The sequence below is a fragment of the Podarcis tiliguerta genome, assembly GCF_965153285.1.
Source record: "Podarcis tiliguerta genome assembly, chromosome: 17".
Taxonomy (NCBI): domain Eukaryota; kingdom Metazoa; phylum Chordata; class Lepidosauria; order Squamata; family Lacertidae; genus Podarcis; species Podarcis tiliguerta.
Window position 1 is genome coordinate 40,621,438 of NC_139550.1, and position 15,612 is coordinate 40,637,049.

Below are 15,612 nucleotides of genomic sequence, written 5' to 3' on the forward strand. Positions count from 1 at the left end.
CCAGCTAAGCCTCTTCTAAGAAGATGTAGCCATGGTGATAAACACTTTAGTACCGGGAGGTTTTTAACGCTGTAAGCCACCCAGAGTGGCTGGGGAAACCCAGCCAGATGGACGGGGTATAAATAACAAATAACAAATTTTATTACATCATGATCTATATATTAATTACAGGGTCTTTGAAACTTGTCCAGAAACCCCAGTTGATTGACAGTATCTTCATGGATTTGTCATCTGTTTTCATGCAGGGGTGGGGAACCTATGGCCCTCCAGATGTTGTGGGACTGCAATCAGCCCCAGCAATCATGGCCAGTCATCAGGGATGATGGGAGCTATAGCCCCCCAAACATCGGGAGAACCATAGATCCCTCATCCCTGTTCTAAGTGATGCTGGGAAAATTATAAGCACACAATATAGCAGGTGGATTCTGAACAAAACTGTGAGGGGAATAATGGCTGTGATCTTAGCAACAAAATATTGGAAACAAAATTATTGTTCTATGGCAAGTTTATGAATAAAGAATTGTAACATAAAAATACAAGAAGTGACCAAGAATCAAGAGTTATCAGTCTGGATACCTCAGCTGGTTAGAGTATGATGCTGACAATGCCAAAGTTACAGGTTTGATCTCTATATGGGACATCTGCATATACCTGCACTGCAGATGATCCTCAATTCTATGAATGTTTCAGTGTCTGTTAAAGACCTAACATTTTACAATTGGTCTACTGTAATCATCAACTGTAACTGATTTAAAAAAACATATGAAAACAAGAAGTATTGACCATCATTTATGAACCTTTATGTGTAATGGGTTCTCTTTCTTCTTCTTCAGCAGTTGTTGGAACCATTCACTCATTGGGAAAAACATTACACACCGTAAAGCAATTATGGTGATTGCTTCCACACCACAGTGCTTCTCATAGAGTGGCCTAAAAGCGCAAGGGGTGGTGGAGAGAAAGAGCTGGTGAGCAACACATTAAGATTCTTTTTGTGCACATGTACACATGTACATTCTGAAAAAAACACAAACTCTTGATAAAACCATTTGTACAATCATATCAAGTTTGCTTCTCTGAATCCTAAACTTTTGATAAAAGTAACACAGTGCTTATATGTAAACAGTTTATTGTATTTCTCCTTGTCAGCCAGTAATCACTCAGGGCTGGAAAGACACGTCATGGTCCACTCTAGATAACTGGTTCAAGAAACAGGTAGGTAGCCGTGTTGGACTGACACAGGCAAAATTATTATTATTATTATTATTATTATTATTATTATTATTATTATTATTAATAATAATAATATCTGAAGAAGTGTGCATGCACACGAAAGATACCCAGAAGGTGCCACTGGACAATTTTTAATTTTTTTTTATTTGGCTCAAGAAAGTTATGTTCATCCCTATCTCAGAGAAATTGGGAGAGATCATCAGGGGGGTTGGGCTGGGTGTTCATTGGTACACAGATGAAACCCAGCTCTACCTCTCCTTTAAATCGGAACCAGTGAAGGCAGTGAAGGTCCTGTGTGAGTGACTGGAGGGAGAGGAGACGGGCAGGTGTGGAGGACTCCCTAGTCCTGAATGGAGTAACTGTGCCCCTGAAGGACCAGGTGCGACCAGTAATTTTGGACTCGCAGCTGTCCATGGAGGCACAGGTCAATTCTGTGTCCAGGGCAGCTGTCTACCAACTCCATCTGGTACCCCAGCTGAGACCCTCCCTGCCTACGCCCTGTCTTGACAGAGTGGTGCATGTTCTGGTTATCTCCCGCTTGGACTACTCCAATGTGCTCTATGTGGGGTTACCTTGGAAGGGGACTTGGAAACTACAACTAATCCAGAATGGGGCAACTGGTGACCGGGAGTGACCACTGCGACCATATAGCACCAGTCCTAAGGGATCTTCACTGGCTCCCATTACATTTCCAAGCACAATTTGAAGTGTTGGTGCTGACCTTTAAAGCTCTAAATGGCCTCGGCTCTGTATACCTGAAGGAGCATCTCCACCCCCATCACTTAGCCTAGGTCCTCCTCCGAGGGTCTTTTGGCGGTTCCCTCATTGCGAGAAGCAAAGTTACAGGGAACCAGGCAGAGGGTAGTTGCACCCACCCCGTGGAACGCCCTCCAATCAGATGTCAAGGAGGTAAAGAACTACACAACTTTTAGAACTTTCTGAAGGCAGCTCTGTATCAGGAAGTTTTTAATTTTTTACCTTTTTTGTATTTTTCTGGAAGCCACGCAGAGTGGCTGGGGAAACCTAGCCAGATGGGCAGTGTATTATTATTATTATTATTATTATTATTATTATTATTAACCTGCAATCTTCATGTCACGTCAGTCAATCAAATGTTTATAACAGTCAACAAGCCATTAACAGCAGGGGAGCTGTCTTGGGCCTCAGGTTATAGATGTGATGTAACGCGTGTGTCCCGGCCTTGGAACCTGACCTCCAGTGCCACCGGAAGTCAGGTTCCAAGAGTTCGAAAGACCTCTGAAAGCATCTCCCAGGTCTCGCAAGACATGACTTCTGGTGATTTGCGAGGCACCGGAAGTTGTGGTTGGAGCCCTGTGGTGTGGGTGCCAAGCACCCACAACAAACTTTTTGTGAGTGCTCGGGCACCCAAAGCCCCCTATAGTTGGTGCCCCTGATTACCAGGTAATACTAATTGCTACATTTCCATTCAGGAGTGGGGCTTCTGCCAGCTGAGATGGCCAAAGGCTAAGTCCTGCTGGGTTGCTAGGTCACATGCCTGTGCTGAATGAAATTTGAAATAGTGGTAAGTATCAGGCTCACCAGGATCCACAGCAAGACCCACAAGCTGCAATCCACAGCTTGTGGGATTAGGCACATAGCTAGCAGGTTGGGCGGGAACACAGGATGCAGTCCACAGTCTGGGCACACAGAAACTGTCAGAAGATGTTGCTTCAGCTGCTCTTGCAGCCTCATAGAATCGTAGCACTGTAGAATTGGAAGGGACCCCCAGGCCGGAACCTCATTGCAGAGCTCAGCTAAAGCCCAGGTTGATGCAGAAAACCCTCATTGTGAGGAGGCCCTACTCGGAGTAGCCTTTTACTCATGAGGAGTCCACCACTGCATCTGAGCACTTCTCTTGTGTAAGATAGTCTCAGCCTGCCTCTTGAACCACCATTGCTCCCAGGGACTCAGGGGTTGTTCTGTTTCCACTCCAGAGAGGCATGAGGCAAAGTAAGGAGATCACCTCAGGCAGCAGGGTCCACAAGGGCAGCAGATCCCAAGGTAAATCTTTATTTTCCCCTTGTAGATCTTCACTTACCCCTTCTTCAGAGCCAGGGAGGGGAGGGTCAATTTGTGGTTCACCTCAGGTGCCAATATGTATTGGACTGGCCCTGACAGAGCAACCTCTCTGCAACTAGGAACCATCGCCAATCTCTTCCAAGAGTCCTCAACTGTTGCTTTGGGCTGTTCATGAGTGCTGTCAGTTTCTGAGAGCTTGAGAGCATCTTTGGCCACATCTTCCTTGGAAGACGAGTTATATAACGTGGGCATGACAACCTACCTCACTCTTTTTTGGTACTCACCCTGTTTTGGTACTCAGCCTGTTTCAGCTCAGCGGGTGAAACCTTGGCTGAAGTGTCTGAATCAGTGTGGATGACTTACAGCAATGTATCTCCAGCTGAGCTGGGATGTGGGACTTCAGACAGCAGGACTTCAGGTACTTTTTAGCTCCTTGGTTTTTTCTTATTAAAACATTCTTACATGCAGGGAAGCTGATGCAATTACTCACCATTCAGAGAACTGTTTTGAACTGACTATCTCCTTGTCTCCAATAACTTTCTTCACACACTCGGTGTCATCTTTAATATCCTCATCTAGGAACTCTGTGGAGGATGTTAATAAAAGCAAGTCAAGGAAGAACAAATCCTTGTCCAGGTAGACTTCCTGGATCTTTGATTCTGGAGGCTGTGGAATGTGGAATGTGAGCTTTTACCTTAACTCAAAGCAACCACCTTTACTCTTTCCAGTTAGCTTTCCATGTTTGAGGAACTGTTGGATGTGATAGGTGGTAATGCTCCATAGCAAATATGAATATAACTCTTTCGTGTTGCAATATATATGTTTAAGGGAGCAATTCTACATGTAAGAAGCTGATGTTAAGCAAGCTGGTGTAAAGTATCAGATCCAAACTCTAGGTAATTATAGAATTGTAGGGTTGGAAGAGACCATGAGGGTCATCTAGTCCAACCACCTGCAAAATCTTTTGCCCAAAGTGGGGCTAGAACCCAAAACCCTGAGATTCAGATGCTGAACCATCTGAATCAGGAGCAGGGCTACCGCTTGCTGAGCCAGCCTAAGCCTGGCAGAGGAGAAACAAGCCTTCAAAACAGACTTTAGAGTTACACTACATCACCCTTCCCGCCACCTTAACTAACACCAAGTTGCCAGGTCCCATGGTAGAGCTGAACAGGCTTAGGATTCAGCTAAAGTCCCCTCTGGTCCTGCCCCCACCACATCCCCAGAATGCCCCATTTTCAGGGCTTACTCTGTCTTAAGATCTGCCAAATTTGGCTAAGCTGGCTGCATCGTGGCTGTGGAAAATATGCTGTAGTATCTCCAGCTGGGCCAAGGACAGGGAGCCCAGCTGCACTGGGAATTTCCCAGCTCTGCCAGAGATCCATTGGCTCCTAACTGTGCTCATCCTGGTGTATCTTACAGGATTGTTCCTCTAATAGCTGCTGCAAAAGCAGCTGCAATTTTGCAAAGGATGATAAATATTTGAAGTAAGAAACTACTTTGAGCATCTATAAAAGATATGAATAAGCTTATTTGTTCTTTCCAAATATCTCTTCATAGTATTATGTTTCAGTGTTATGATCAGGGGTATTATGATTTGTTGAAACATGTTCCAAATCTGTGGTGAAGATAGAAGAACCTGAGGCTAAAACCTCCACTAGGCATCTTCAATTCAGTATCAGGTGTAACACTACCTTGTGGTTATTTAGTGTGCATAGCGTAAAAGCTTCCAGGTTGTCTCGGAGTCTAAGCCTTTGGCCCAAGCAAGCCTAGTGACAACAGTCACAAATGCCAAGTGTGAATCTGATTAACAATTCTCCAGTTTAAACTGGGAGTGAGACGGCATGTTCTCCCTCTAATTCATTTCCTGGATATGGCCAGTCCATAAGAACATAAGACAAGCCATAAGACAAGCCAATGGCCCATCTTCACAGTGGCCAACCAGAGGCCTGTGGGAAACTCTTAATCAAGTCCCCTTTAGGGAAAGTTCTTCATGCCAGGAAGAGCCACCCAGAGGTTTCTTGTTCCTGTCTGCCCAAATGGAGGAGGCTCTCTCAACACTGCAGAGAGATGCAGATGAAGAATGAAAGGAATGAAAGGGGCATGTCCAAAGTCCGTTTTGGGGGCTTAGGCCCCCAATTTTACCCCAGGATCCAGCCCGCTGGTTGGTTTAATCTGGCCCCTGTGGCAGTTTGTTTCCTGGGGTAAAATTGTAAAAAAAAACCTCAAAAACTCCAACCCTAAAAAAAGCTCAACAACTTCAAAGGTTGGGGCCCTTCATGTCATCAAATCTGGCCCTCTTTGAAAAAATTCCCAGGGCATGGAAATCCCAGGGCATGGGAAGAACAGACTTCACCCACAGATCACCTTGATGCCTGGCTCCTGCTCCTGCATGCAATATGGGCGCAAAAGCTTTTCGTCTGACGCAAACCCCCATGCTGCTATTCGGAAGCAGAGGTTCTCCTATTAATTGGATTTTAATTGGCATAAAGTAAGGCATACACCAGAGGAGATACCATCAAATGCAAGTTTTAAAGATATACAAGTGAGGATGGATTATTGTATGGAGTAATATTGAGATTAAAAGAACAGCTGAAGCTGTGTGTGGTTTAAAGTGATGGAAGTGGGGGGAGTTCTATTGTTTGAATGGATCATCTTGTGAAATCAGAGCTGATCCCCACCCACCCCTCAAAAACAATGGAAAAAGAAAAGAGACCAAGAGACCAAGAGGAGTTGAGATACAGCCTTAGAGGAGGGACATTGGCCAGAAAATGCAGTCATAAAGATGAAAGGAATTTGGTGGCTGTGGACAAACAGAGGCTTTAAGGATGGTGGTGAATCAAAAGGAAAGAGCTGCCAGACTACCTGTGGCTATGCTTGAAACAGGCTGAGGAGGAAATGGCAAAGCTTCAAGACTGATCAGCAGGAAGGAGTAGACTGCTGTAGACTGTTGTTTGTCTGGAGAAGCCAAGCAGTATGGGAGCACTGTGGGATGGAGCTAAACTGAGAAACCTCGAGAAACTCTGGGATTATAGCTCCACCCAAGAGCAGCAGACGAACCTCAAGGATGGGGCAGCAAACAAAGCCAAGGGTACGAACAGTTGGACATTATTAAACTGGCACATGCTGACTGAAAGGGAAAAAGTCAGAGCTCCTCACTTGAAATTCTTTGAAAAGTTAAATAACATAATAACAGGAACAGAAATCTTTAAGAATGCAGCTGCTATCTAAGTGATTATAATATCAATTGGAATGTAATTAGAAGCTAATAAGAATATGAATCGCAGTAATATAATGCACTATGGAGCACGACAAACCACTTTAATTAAATTGAGCTTGTTTGGAGGTTCTAGCAGAGGAGCACAGCTATTGTATCCCCTTGACCGAAGAACGGTACACTCCTTCTATCTGGGATGGTCGTCCTCTTCCACCGAGTGCGCAACTTCGGAAGGGACACACATGGAGCGGTGAGGGAGGAAGGGGACACCTGCCTAGCCAGCCAGATCAGCCGAATCAACTCTGGCGATCAATGCGGTGACAGATGTCGCAACCAGATTGCCTATCTGAATTGTGCATTGCTTTGTAATGATTTGTTGGGTCTCTGGACCGTAATAAAGATTGATTGATTGATTGATTGATTGATTGATTAAATCGCATTACATAATTTGGAATTAATTGGAATTAATTTGGAATCAATTGGTATTTGTATAATTTGTATAATTGGATTAATATAGGGAAACTAATAAAATAACATATGAAAGAAAAAGGAAGAGCCACCCAGATGATAAAGGAGTCTGAAAGCCTTCCACACAAAGAGAGGGGAAGGAAGGAAGGAAGGAAGGATCATGGGGAACTGGAATTAATTAATTAATTTCAACTGGCTGTGAGTGTCTGGAGGTGGCTGGAGGATGGTTAACAGATTGAGGCTGAATCCTGACAAGTACTATTTTGAGGGGATAGGGGGTGGATGGGGGCTAAGACCCTACCCGCCCTCAGACTGTCTTGCCAGAGTGGTCCATGCTCCCACTTGGACTTCTGTAAGGCTACATCTGAAGGTGACTTGGAAACTAAAACCAATCCAAAATTTGGCAGCTAAGGGGTCTTCACTGGCTCACGTTTCAGAGCACAATTCAAAGTGCTGGTACTGAACTTTAAAGCCCTCAACAGTGTTGCCCTGTATACCCGAAGGAGCGTCTCCACAGATGTTACAGGGAACCAGGCAGAGGGCCTTCTTGGTAGTGGCACCTGCCAGATGTCAAAGAGATAAATAATTATACAACTTTTAGAAGACATCTGAAGGCAGCCCTGTATTGGGAAGTTTTTTATGTTTTTTATGTTTGATGTTTCATTGTGTTTTTATATGCATTGGAAGCCACCCAGAGTGGGTGGGGTATAAATATTATTAAAATAGTATTAGTAAAGCTAGTTAGTAAAGCTAATCTGTCTCCTGAGAAATCTCTATGTGGGACAAGAAGCTACAGTTAGAACTGGGTATGGAACAACTGATTGGTTCAAAATTGGGAAAGGAGTACGGCAAGGCTGTATATTGTCTCCCTGCTTATTTAACTTATATGCAGAATTCATCATGCGAAAAGCTAGGCTGGATGAATCCCAAGCCAGAATTAAGATCACTGAAAGAAATATCAACAACCTCAGATATGCAGATGACCCAACCTTGATGGCAGAAAGTGAGGAGGAATTAAAGAACCTTTTAATGAGGGTGAAAGAGGAGAGCGCAAAATATAGTCTGAAGCTCAACATCAAAAAAAAGAGAAGATCATGGCCACTGGGCCCCTCACCTCCTGGCAAATAGAAGGGGAAGAAATGGAGGCAGTGAGAGATTTTACTTTCTTGGGTTCCATGATCACTGCAGATGGTGACAGCAGTCACAAAGTTAAAAGACGCCTGCTCCTTGGGAGAAAAGCGATGGCAAACCTAGACAGCATCTTAAAAAGCAGAGACATCACCTTGCCAACAAAGGTCCGTATAGTTAAAGCCATGGTTTTCCCAGTAGTGATGTATGGAAGTGAGAGCTGGACCATAAAGAAGGGTGATCACCAAAGAATTGATGCTTTTGAATTATGGTGCTGTAGGAGACTCTTGAGAGTCCCATGGACTGCAAGAAGATCAAACTTATCCATTCTTAAGGAAATCAGCCCTGAGTGCTCAATGGAAGGACAGATCGTGAAGCTGAGACTTCAATACTTTGGCCACCTCATGGGAAGAGAAAACTCCCTGGAAAAGACCCTGGTGTTGGGAAAGATGGAGGGCACAAGGAGAAGGGGACGACAGAGGACGAGATGGTTGGACAGTGTTCTCGAAGCTACAAACATGAGTCTGACCAAATTGCGGGATGCAGTGGAAAACAGGAGTACCTGGCGTGCTCTGGTCCATGGGGTCACGAAGAGTCGGACACGACTAAATGACTAAACAACAACAACAACAAAAGCTAATGAGTCCCACCAGCACAACCGGCTCCCCCCTGTGTGCTCCCGAATTGGCTTGAAGAGATCAGGAGAAACCCCAGGACAATGCATGAGGTTAGGAGAAGGGGAATCATTCCTCCTGGCAAGCTGAAATGCATGCACTGATGGAACAATTGCACCCATAGGGTCCATTCTGGTTACATTCCAACTAGCTTAAGCCTTTAACACTTCTTAATAATAAGAAATAACCTGGTGATCTTGAGTCACACATGGCAAAGGTTTATAAGGAGTCACTTACTATCGCAGGCAATGCTGCATTTGTTCTTCGAGGCTTGCTTCCCATTACTGCACCATTTGGCACCATTCAGTCGGAATAATCCATAGTATGGATGGTCGCCTTCACTTGTAAAGTAGTTGGTAGTCAAGTTACTTGCAAATGTAGCCAAACAGACAACTGGTTATAGAAGCATGGTATAAAAATCAGAAATGTGGAATATATTTTAAATAATAAAACCAGCTCCAAAACGTTGATATAGGATGGGATTTAAAAAAACAACTCCAATTTCAGCTCCAGATTTAGTTTAAAAGCTTTAAAATAATTGATATTAACAATTCTGCCTTAACATATGTGACTCATTCAATCTTTCTTGTTGTAACATTATAAAATAGCAAGTAGTATATATCATTTTATTCTATTTGGTTTATATTCTGCCTTTCAAAGGGCTCACAGGGTGACTATAAACATTTCTAACAACTTCTAAAACTTTTCAAATGCCGTGATGCCTCCTTTGAATCTTGCTAGTTGACAATTCACAGTTTTGAGAGCTAGCAATTCAAAATTCTGCATTTCCTGTTGTAACCTTGTAAAATAATAGGGAGTACACACCACAACATTTCTAACGGCTTTTAAGACTTTGCTACGATATTTCAAATTTCTTTCTCATGGTTCTTGCAAGTTTTATATGTTATTAGTTTCCAATATCCAATTTCACCACACTATTTGAAAAAGGATCGTAAGTGTTAATAAGGATAATTACTTTTAAACAAAAAAAATATATGCATGACAATGCATGACACACACTTTCTTCAGAAAAGCAAAACGGGAGGAAACTGAAATCACATACTGCAAAATCATACCAGTAGGGTGGAAGTTGTATATCCCATGAACTCACATTGATGTAAACCAGTCCATGTAGAGGAGTCCATTCCATAACTTCTCAGTAGATAAAACAGTTCACAGGCATCAAACACTTTGGTCTCATGGCCTACAATGAGCAGGTAGAATACGGAAAGGACAAAGGCCTTCATTGCTGCTGATCTTTGCAGAACAGTGTGTCCTCCAGAGCCCAGGTTTTATAGTCCCTGGCTGTAGGCTGTCCATTTCATCTGCAAGTGTTCTTCTTCTTGTGCCATCTCATTGGAACATCAAAATCTGCCTTATATGGAGTCAGGTGCATGGGCCCATCCAGCTCAGTACTGCTTACAGTATTGTAAGACTGGCAGTGGCTCTCCAGGGTTGCAGACAGGGGTCTCTCCCAGTCCTTCCTGGAGATGCTGGGGGTTGAATCTGGGCCCTTTGGCATGCAAGGCAGATGCCCTGATGCTGAGCTATATGGCCCGCTCTTATAGGGCAGCTAATGGCTGTAGCAACAGCTCCCACATTACCTGGAGCCAATGCCACTTCTAAAAACTGTTAAAGGAAGCACTGGGTTTACAGCTGCCATCAGACCCGTGCTACACCCACCTTCAAAATACTCATGCAACTGGTCCTACAGGTCTGGGAAACTTAGCTGAGCCTCGTTCCAAAATAGCTGTACATGGGCATTCAATGCATATGTACTATTGTGTGTGACAGTGAGTGGGAAGCAGACATGATATATTTTCTGAGGGACACCACAAGGCAAACCTGGTGTTCATTTCAGCAATGGTAGTATGATGCCTTTCTTGATGCCTTTTGGCATCAAGAAAGAATCTATTTCTTAACTGGAAGCATTTAATCTTCAACCCTCTGCTTGATGTCACTCACAGGAGCCACCTCCTAGGGGCTGAGGGTTATTTGCCCCCCCAAAAAAAAATTCTGAGTGGGCCAGCCACCCCCCAAGCTAATAGACATTGCCATTCAAATGGTGTGCATGCACCACACCATATGAATAATTATTTTATTTAAGATGGTACACCTGGTGTCACTCAAATATAGTAATTTTACATATTTACTTCAATGTTTTGAAAATATTTGTATCCTGCTTTCTGCTTAGCAGGCTTTGAAAGCAGTTGGCAACAACAGCAATTAAAAATGACGAACATAATTTTTAAAAATCAAAAAATCACAGCCAATATATATAAAAATTACATAGCAGTAACCAACAAGGAGAATGTCACAACAAAATAGAGCTAGCCCTCTTCCCAAATTCCTTCAGAAATGGGATACTGTTTGCACCTTCTCTGGCTCCACCTAACTTCCTTGCTGCCACTTTTTTCAGTTCCTGCACACCTGGTCTCCTCGTGAGTAGCACTGCTACCATTTACGGGAAAGGAAAGGGGCAAGTTGGCAGAGAAGTTGGGGCTGTGCAGGTGTGCAGTAGATGCCATCTGGTCTCCTGCCTGCATATCTGCACAGTTCCAACCTCCCTACTGTCTTCCTCCTCTCCCTCCGGGCTGTTTTCCTTTTCTAGTTGAAACTTCTGAGCACTTCTGATGCTGCTGGACTACAGTCAGGGATATGTGAACATGCCAACATTCCTTTGCATACTCATCCTTTATTTTAAATTCTGATGCAATTGATTTACTTGTGCAAGTATTTCTTCCATTTCATTGTCCACAGAAATATATGCATCTTCTTTTTTTACATATAGCGTACACATAGCTGAGCCATAAAAAAATATTTACATGCTGTTATCTTCCCTGAATGCTGCTTTTCAGTTGTAGCAAAAATAATGAGTCTTGTGGTACCTTAAAGACAAAACCATCTATTTCATTATCTTGATTTCTCAGTCCAGTAGAAGCATGTCATGTTCTCTCACTTCCTTTACATAGGCATCAGGGAAGGTCAGTTTAGCACTCTGTGGACATTTTTCACCTATTATATTGGATTGTAGATATTCTTCTGGGCATATTATACATCTGACTGGCATGTTCCTCCACTCAGTGTGATGCCACATGTGTGATTAAGCCCCCCTTTTACTGGAATGTTTTAACTGTGTATTTTACAAAGAAAATGGTCATGTGTGCATCTGCTGAAATAACTCTCAAGCTAATTTATTTTTAAATGTATTTGCAGTAAACATGAATTTGTGTTTGACAGCTTGAAATCCCCCCTTCTTCGTGCCAATGTATTTCTGCCATAAGGGATGTGGGTGGCGCTGTGGTCTAAACCACTGAGCCCAGGGATTCCTGATCAGAAGGTTGGCGGTTCGAATCCCTGCGAGCGACGGGGTGAGCTCCCATTGCTCGGCCCCAGCTCCTGCCAACCTAACAGTTCGAAAGCACGCAAAAAAAAAAAAAAAAAAAAAAGTGCAAGTAGATAAATAGGTGCTGCTCCAGTGGGAAGGTAAACAGTGTTTCCGTCTGCTGCTCTGGTTTCACTAGAAGTGGCTTAGTCATCCTGGCCACATGACCCAGATAAACTGTCTGCGGACAAAAGCCGGATCCCTCGGCCTGTAAAGTGAGATGAGCGCCACAACCCCAGAGTTGTCTGCAACTGGACGTTAAGTCCAGGGGGTCCTTTACCTTTATTTCTGCCATGTGAAAAAAAATATTGGATGACTGATTGGTTCATTTTCAAATTCACAGTACAAAAGGGAATGATTGAATAGATCAATCAATCTATTCAAGGTTGCTGCCTCCAGCAAAGAACAAGTTCTTTGGAGAGAGGCATTGTATAGAAGTGTTTATACACTAATACTAGAAGCCTTCACACTAAGATGGGATATCTGGAGCATCTGGTCTTAGAGGAGCACAGAGTGAATACAACAGAAACCTGGTGAAAAGAAGTGAACAATCCATGCAAACAGCTGATCAGAATTAACTGCCTTAAGAGGTCCAGTTTGGTGTTGGGGTGGTACTTTTGGCAGGCCAGCAGCTCACAGCTGCAGTGTACCATGAATGTAATCCTCCAACGCCCTTGGGAAATTGTAGTTCATGATACAGCAGCACAGTTTCTTTTTCAAGGAGGAATGTATAGAAAATGAAATGGCTGCCCCTCTGGGCACTAGGGACTTCTGGTGCAGAAATTCAGAAAAGAAAAACAAGTTTACCACCTGCTGGACACTAGGAATGGAAAGATCAGACTATTTCACTCCATTTCTGGTCCATCTCCTTTTTTTTACACATCTCATTGCATTCCAGATCCATTTCTATTTTGAAGTTTTAAAAAAAACTAAAAAGAAAAAAACTGCAGTTAGATTGCAACTTACATTATTACCAAACTTGTGGGTGGGGAACACAGGGATTCTTGGATGTTGTTGGACTCCAACTCCCATTAACCTCAAGCCAGTGTGGATAATGGTAATAGTTTATGGGAGTTGCTGGATGTTCCGTGTCAGATGTTCCGTGTCTGACTCCAAGTTTGCAGTTGCCGAGTCTAAACTCCGCCCCTTACTCTTCTTCCAATATGGGAAAAAACCCTTCCACTTCCGCTCTTTCCCCCTCCTCTCACTGACCTTTTCGCGCCTTCAAGTTTTTGGGCTAGCTATTCCTGGCCTCTCCCCTTCTGTCTCTGAGCTAAGAACATCTGACACGGAACATCCAGCAACATCATAAGGTGCCCGTCTCTGACTTACATACTACGTGATGCTTCAAGCTACTAGGAAGCTGCTCACATTACGGATACAATTTTCTGAAAATGTTGAGCTTGTCCTTTACAGTTCTTGCATATTGTACACATCATTATTACATGAATATTACATGCATGTACCTTGGGAGAAAAGCAATGACAAACCTAGACAGCATCTTAAAAAGCAGAGACATCACCTTGCCAACAAAGGTCCGTATAGTTAAAGCTATGGTTTTCCCAGTAGTGATGTGTGGAAGGGAGAGCTGGACCATAAAGAAGGCTGATCGCCGAAGAATTGGTGTTTTTGAATTATGGTGCTGGAGGAGACTCTTGAGAGTCCCATGGACTGCAAGAAGATCAAAATTATCCATTCTTAAGGAAATCAGCCCTGAGTGCTCAATGGAAGGACAAATCCTGAAGCTGAGACTCCAATACTTTGGCCAACTCATGAGAAGAGAAGACTCCCTGGAAAAGACCTTGATGTTGGGAAAGATGGAGGGCACAAGGAGAAGGGGACGCCAGAGGACGAGATGGTTGGATAGTGTTCTCAAAGCTACCAGCATGAGTTTGACCAAACTGCGGGAGGCAGGAGTGCCTGGCATGCTCTGGTCCATGGGGTCACGAAGAGTCAGACATGACTAAACAACAACATATGCATGTACACTCCAGGTTTCCTAAAGTAACCAGCAACATAAACAGATATGTGCAGCAATGCATATAATTGTAGAAACACCTATGTATTAGTTATGCCTTCTTGTGTTGGAGAAATATAGTACCAGATGGGGCTTGATTCTTTTACATATATTATGTGTATGCTTATAGGGGATTGCATATAATTCTGCATATAGTTAGTTGCTGATTTATTTATTTATTTATATTAAATGTTATCGGAAGGTTACCAGATTTTTTTCAATGAATCCGGGGACACTTTTCAACTTCAATGGATTTTGTATGGGGACTGATTTGTAAATCCGGGGGCTGTACCCGGGAAATGGGGACGTCTGGTAACCTTATGTTATTGCCTTCAAATAATGGGTGGTGGTGGTGGGTGCATTTCAGCTTATTAGTTGTAATTGAGTTCTGATTTGGGCAACACTTCTTTTAGGCAGCAGTGTAGTGCCAAATTTAGAAGTGCTATCTTCTTGATAGTCCCAGCAATGTGCCCTCACAGCCACACCCCTTCTAAGTGAAATATACTCAGAGAACATAAGTTTATACAATCTTCCAGGATGGTACAAAATCTTATACAGTGGTGCCTCGCAAGACGAAAAGAATCCGTTCCGTGAGTCTCTTCATCAAGCGGTTTTGTCGTCTTGCGAAGCAACCCCATTAGCGGATTAGCGGATTAGCGCTATTAGCGGTTTAGCGGCTATTAGCGGCTATTAAAGGTTTAAGGGATTAGCGGATTAGCTGCTAAAAGGCTAGTAGCAGTTTAGTGGCTTAGAAAAAGGGGGTGGGGAGCGAAAAAAAAACGCAGGAACTCGCAAGACATTTTCGTCTTGCGAAGCAAGCCCATAGGAAATTCGTTCTGCGAAGCACCTCCAAAATGGAAAACCCTTTCGTCTAGCGGGTTTTCCGTCTTGCGAGGCATTCGTCTTGCGGGGCACCACTGTAGTTATACAATAATAATAATTAAGTGTGCAATGTGATGATCAATGCATATAACCATGTGTTGCCTTTCAGCTGCTATTTTCTGTGCACGTGCATGGGCAAATGATCTGCAGTACTCTACTATCTTCTTTCTGAGTGACTTAAGTTTTGTTTTCTTCAAAGAGCCATTGTACATAACATATGTTGGACACCCTTCTGTTGAAATGGAAGTGTCAGGGGTTCAGGAGCAGAGGCACAGGAAAGGGAGGAAATAGAGAGCGAGGGGGAGGAGTCCGAAGGAAATGTCAGCGATGACAGCGGTCCGAGGTCTCTGAGTCTTTCCAGCGAATCGGAAGATTCACAGAAAGGGGCTCCCATGATCAGGGCAAGGGGGGTGCCTAGGGGGACACCCCAGGAAGAAGGGGCCAGAGGGGACTCAGAGAGCAGCAGTTGGAAATCAGGACCAGCGTCCACACCAGAGTGCAGTAGGGGGGAGGAGTCCCAGGCATCGGGATCAGGCGGCGCACTGACAGCGGGAGGACATGAGGCAGGATTGGC

The 15,612-nt window shown here is 43.7% G+C and overlaps 1 protein-coding gene across 2 annotated transcripts; it reads right to left on the reverse strand.

Annotated features, from left to right (window-relative positions):
* Positions 1-522: 522 nt before the first annotated feature.
* LOC310668155 (lysozyme C, milk isozyme-like) lies at positions 523-14,705 on the reverse strand. 2 transcript variants are annotated; one of them, XM_083421185.1, is made up of 5 exons: positions 13,106-14,705; positions 9,866-9,958; positions 8,992-9,147; positions 3,761-3,854; positions 524-930 (listed from the first exon to the last, which is right to left on the reverse strand). In XM_083421185.1, the coding sequence occupies exons 2-5, from the start codon at positions 9,897-9,899 to the stop codon at positions 786-788; spliced, it is 429 nt and encodes a 142-aa protein (XP_083277311.1). In that variant the 5' UTR covers positions 9,900-9,958; positions 13,106-14,705; the 3' UTR covers positions 524-785. The 2 variants fall into 2 exon arrangements, with proteins under 2 accessions (XP_083277310.1, XP_083277311.1); XM_083421184.1 differs by lacking the exon at positions 13,106-14,705 and having other exon boundaries at positions 523-930; positions 9,866-13,009.
* Positions 14,706-15,612: the final 907 nt, after the last annotated feature.

Bases quoted from the DNA above. Each gene is read 5' to 3' on its own strand.
- LOC310668155 (XM_083421184.1), bottom strand. From the start codon at position 10,001: ATGAAGGCCTTTGTCCTTTCCGTATTCTACCTGCTCATTGTAGGCCAT. The intron at 9,148-9,865 runs GTGAGTTCATGG...TTCTATAACCAG, and splicing joins ATGGACTGGTTTACATCAAT to TTGTCTGTTTGGCTACATTT. The intron at 931-3,760 runs GTGAGTAATTGC...TTGCGCTTTTAG, and splicing joins TCAAAACAGTTCTCTGAATG to GCCACTCTATGAGAAGCACT.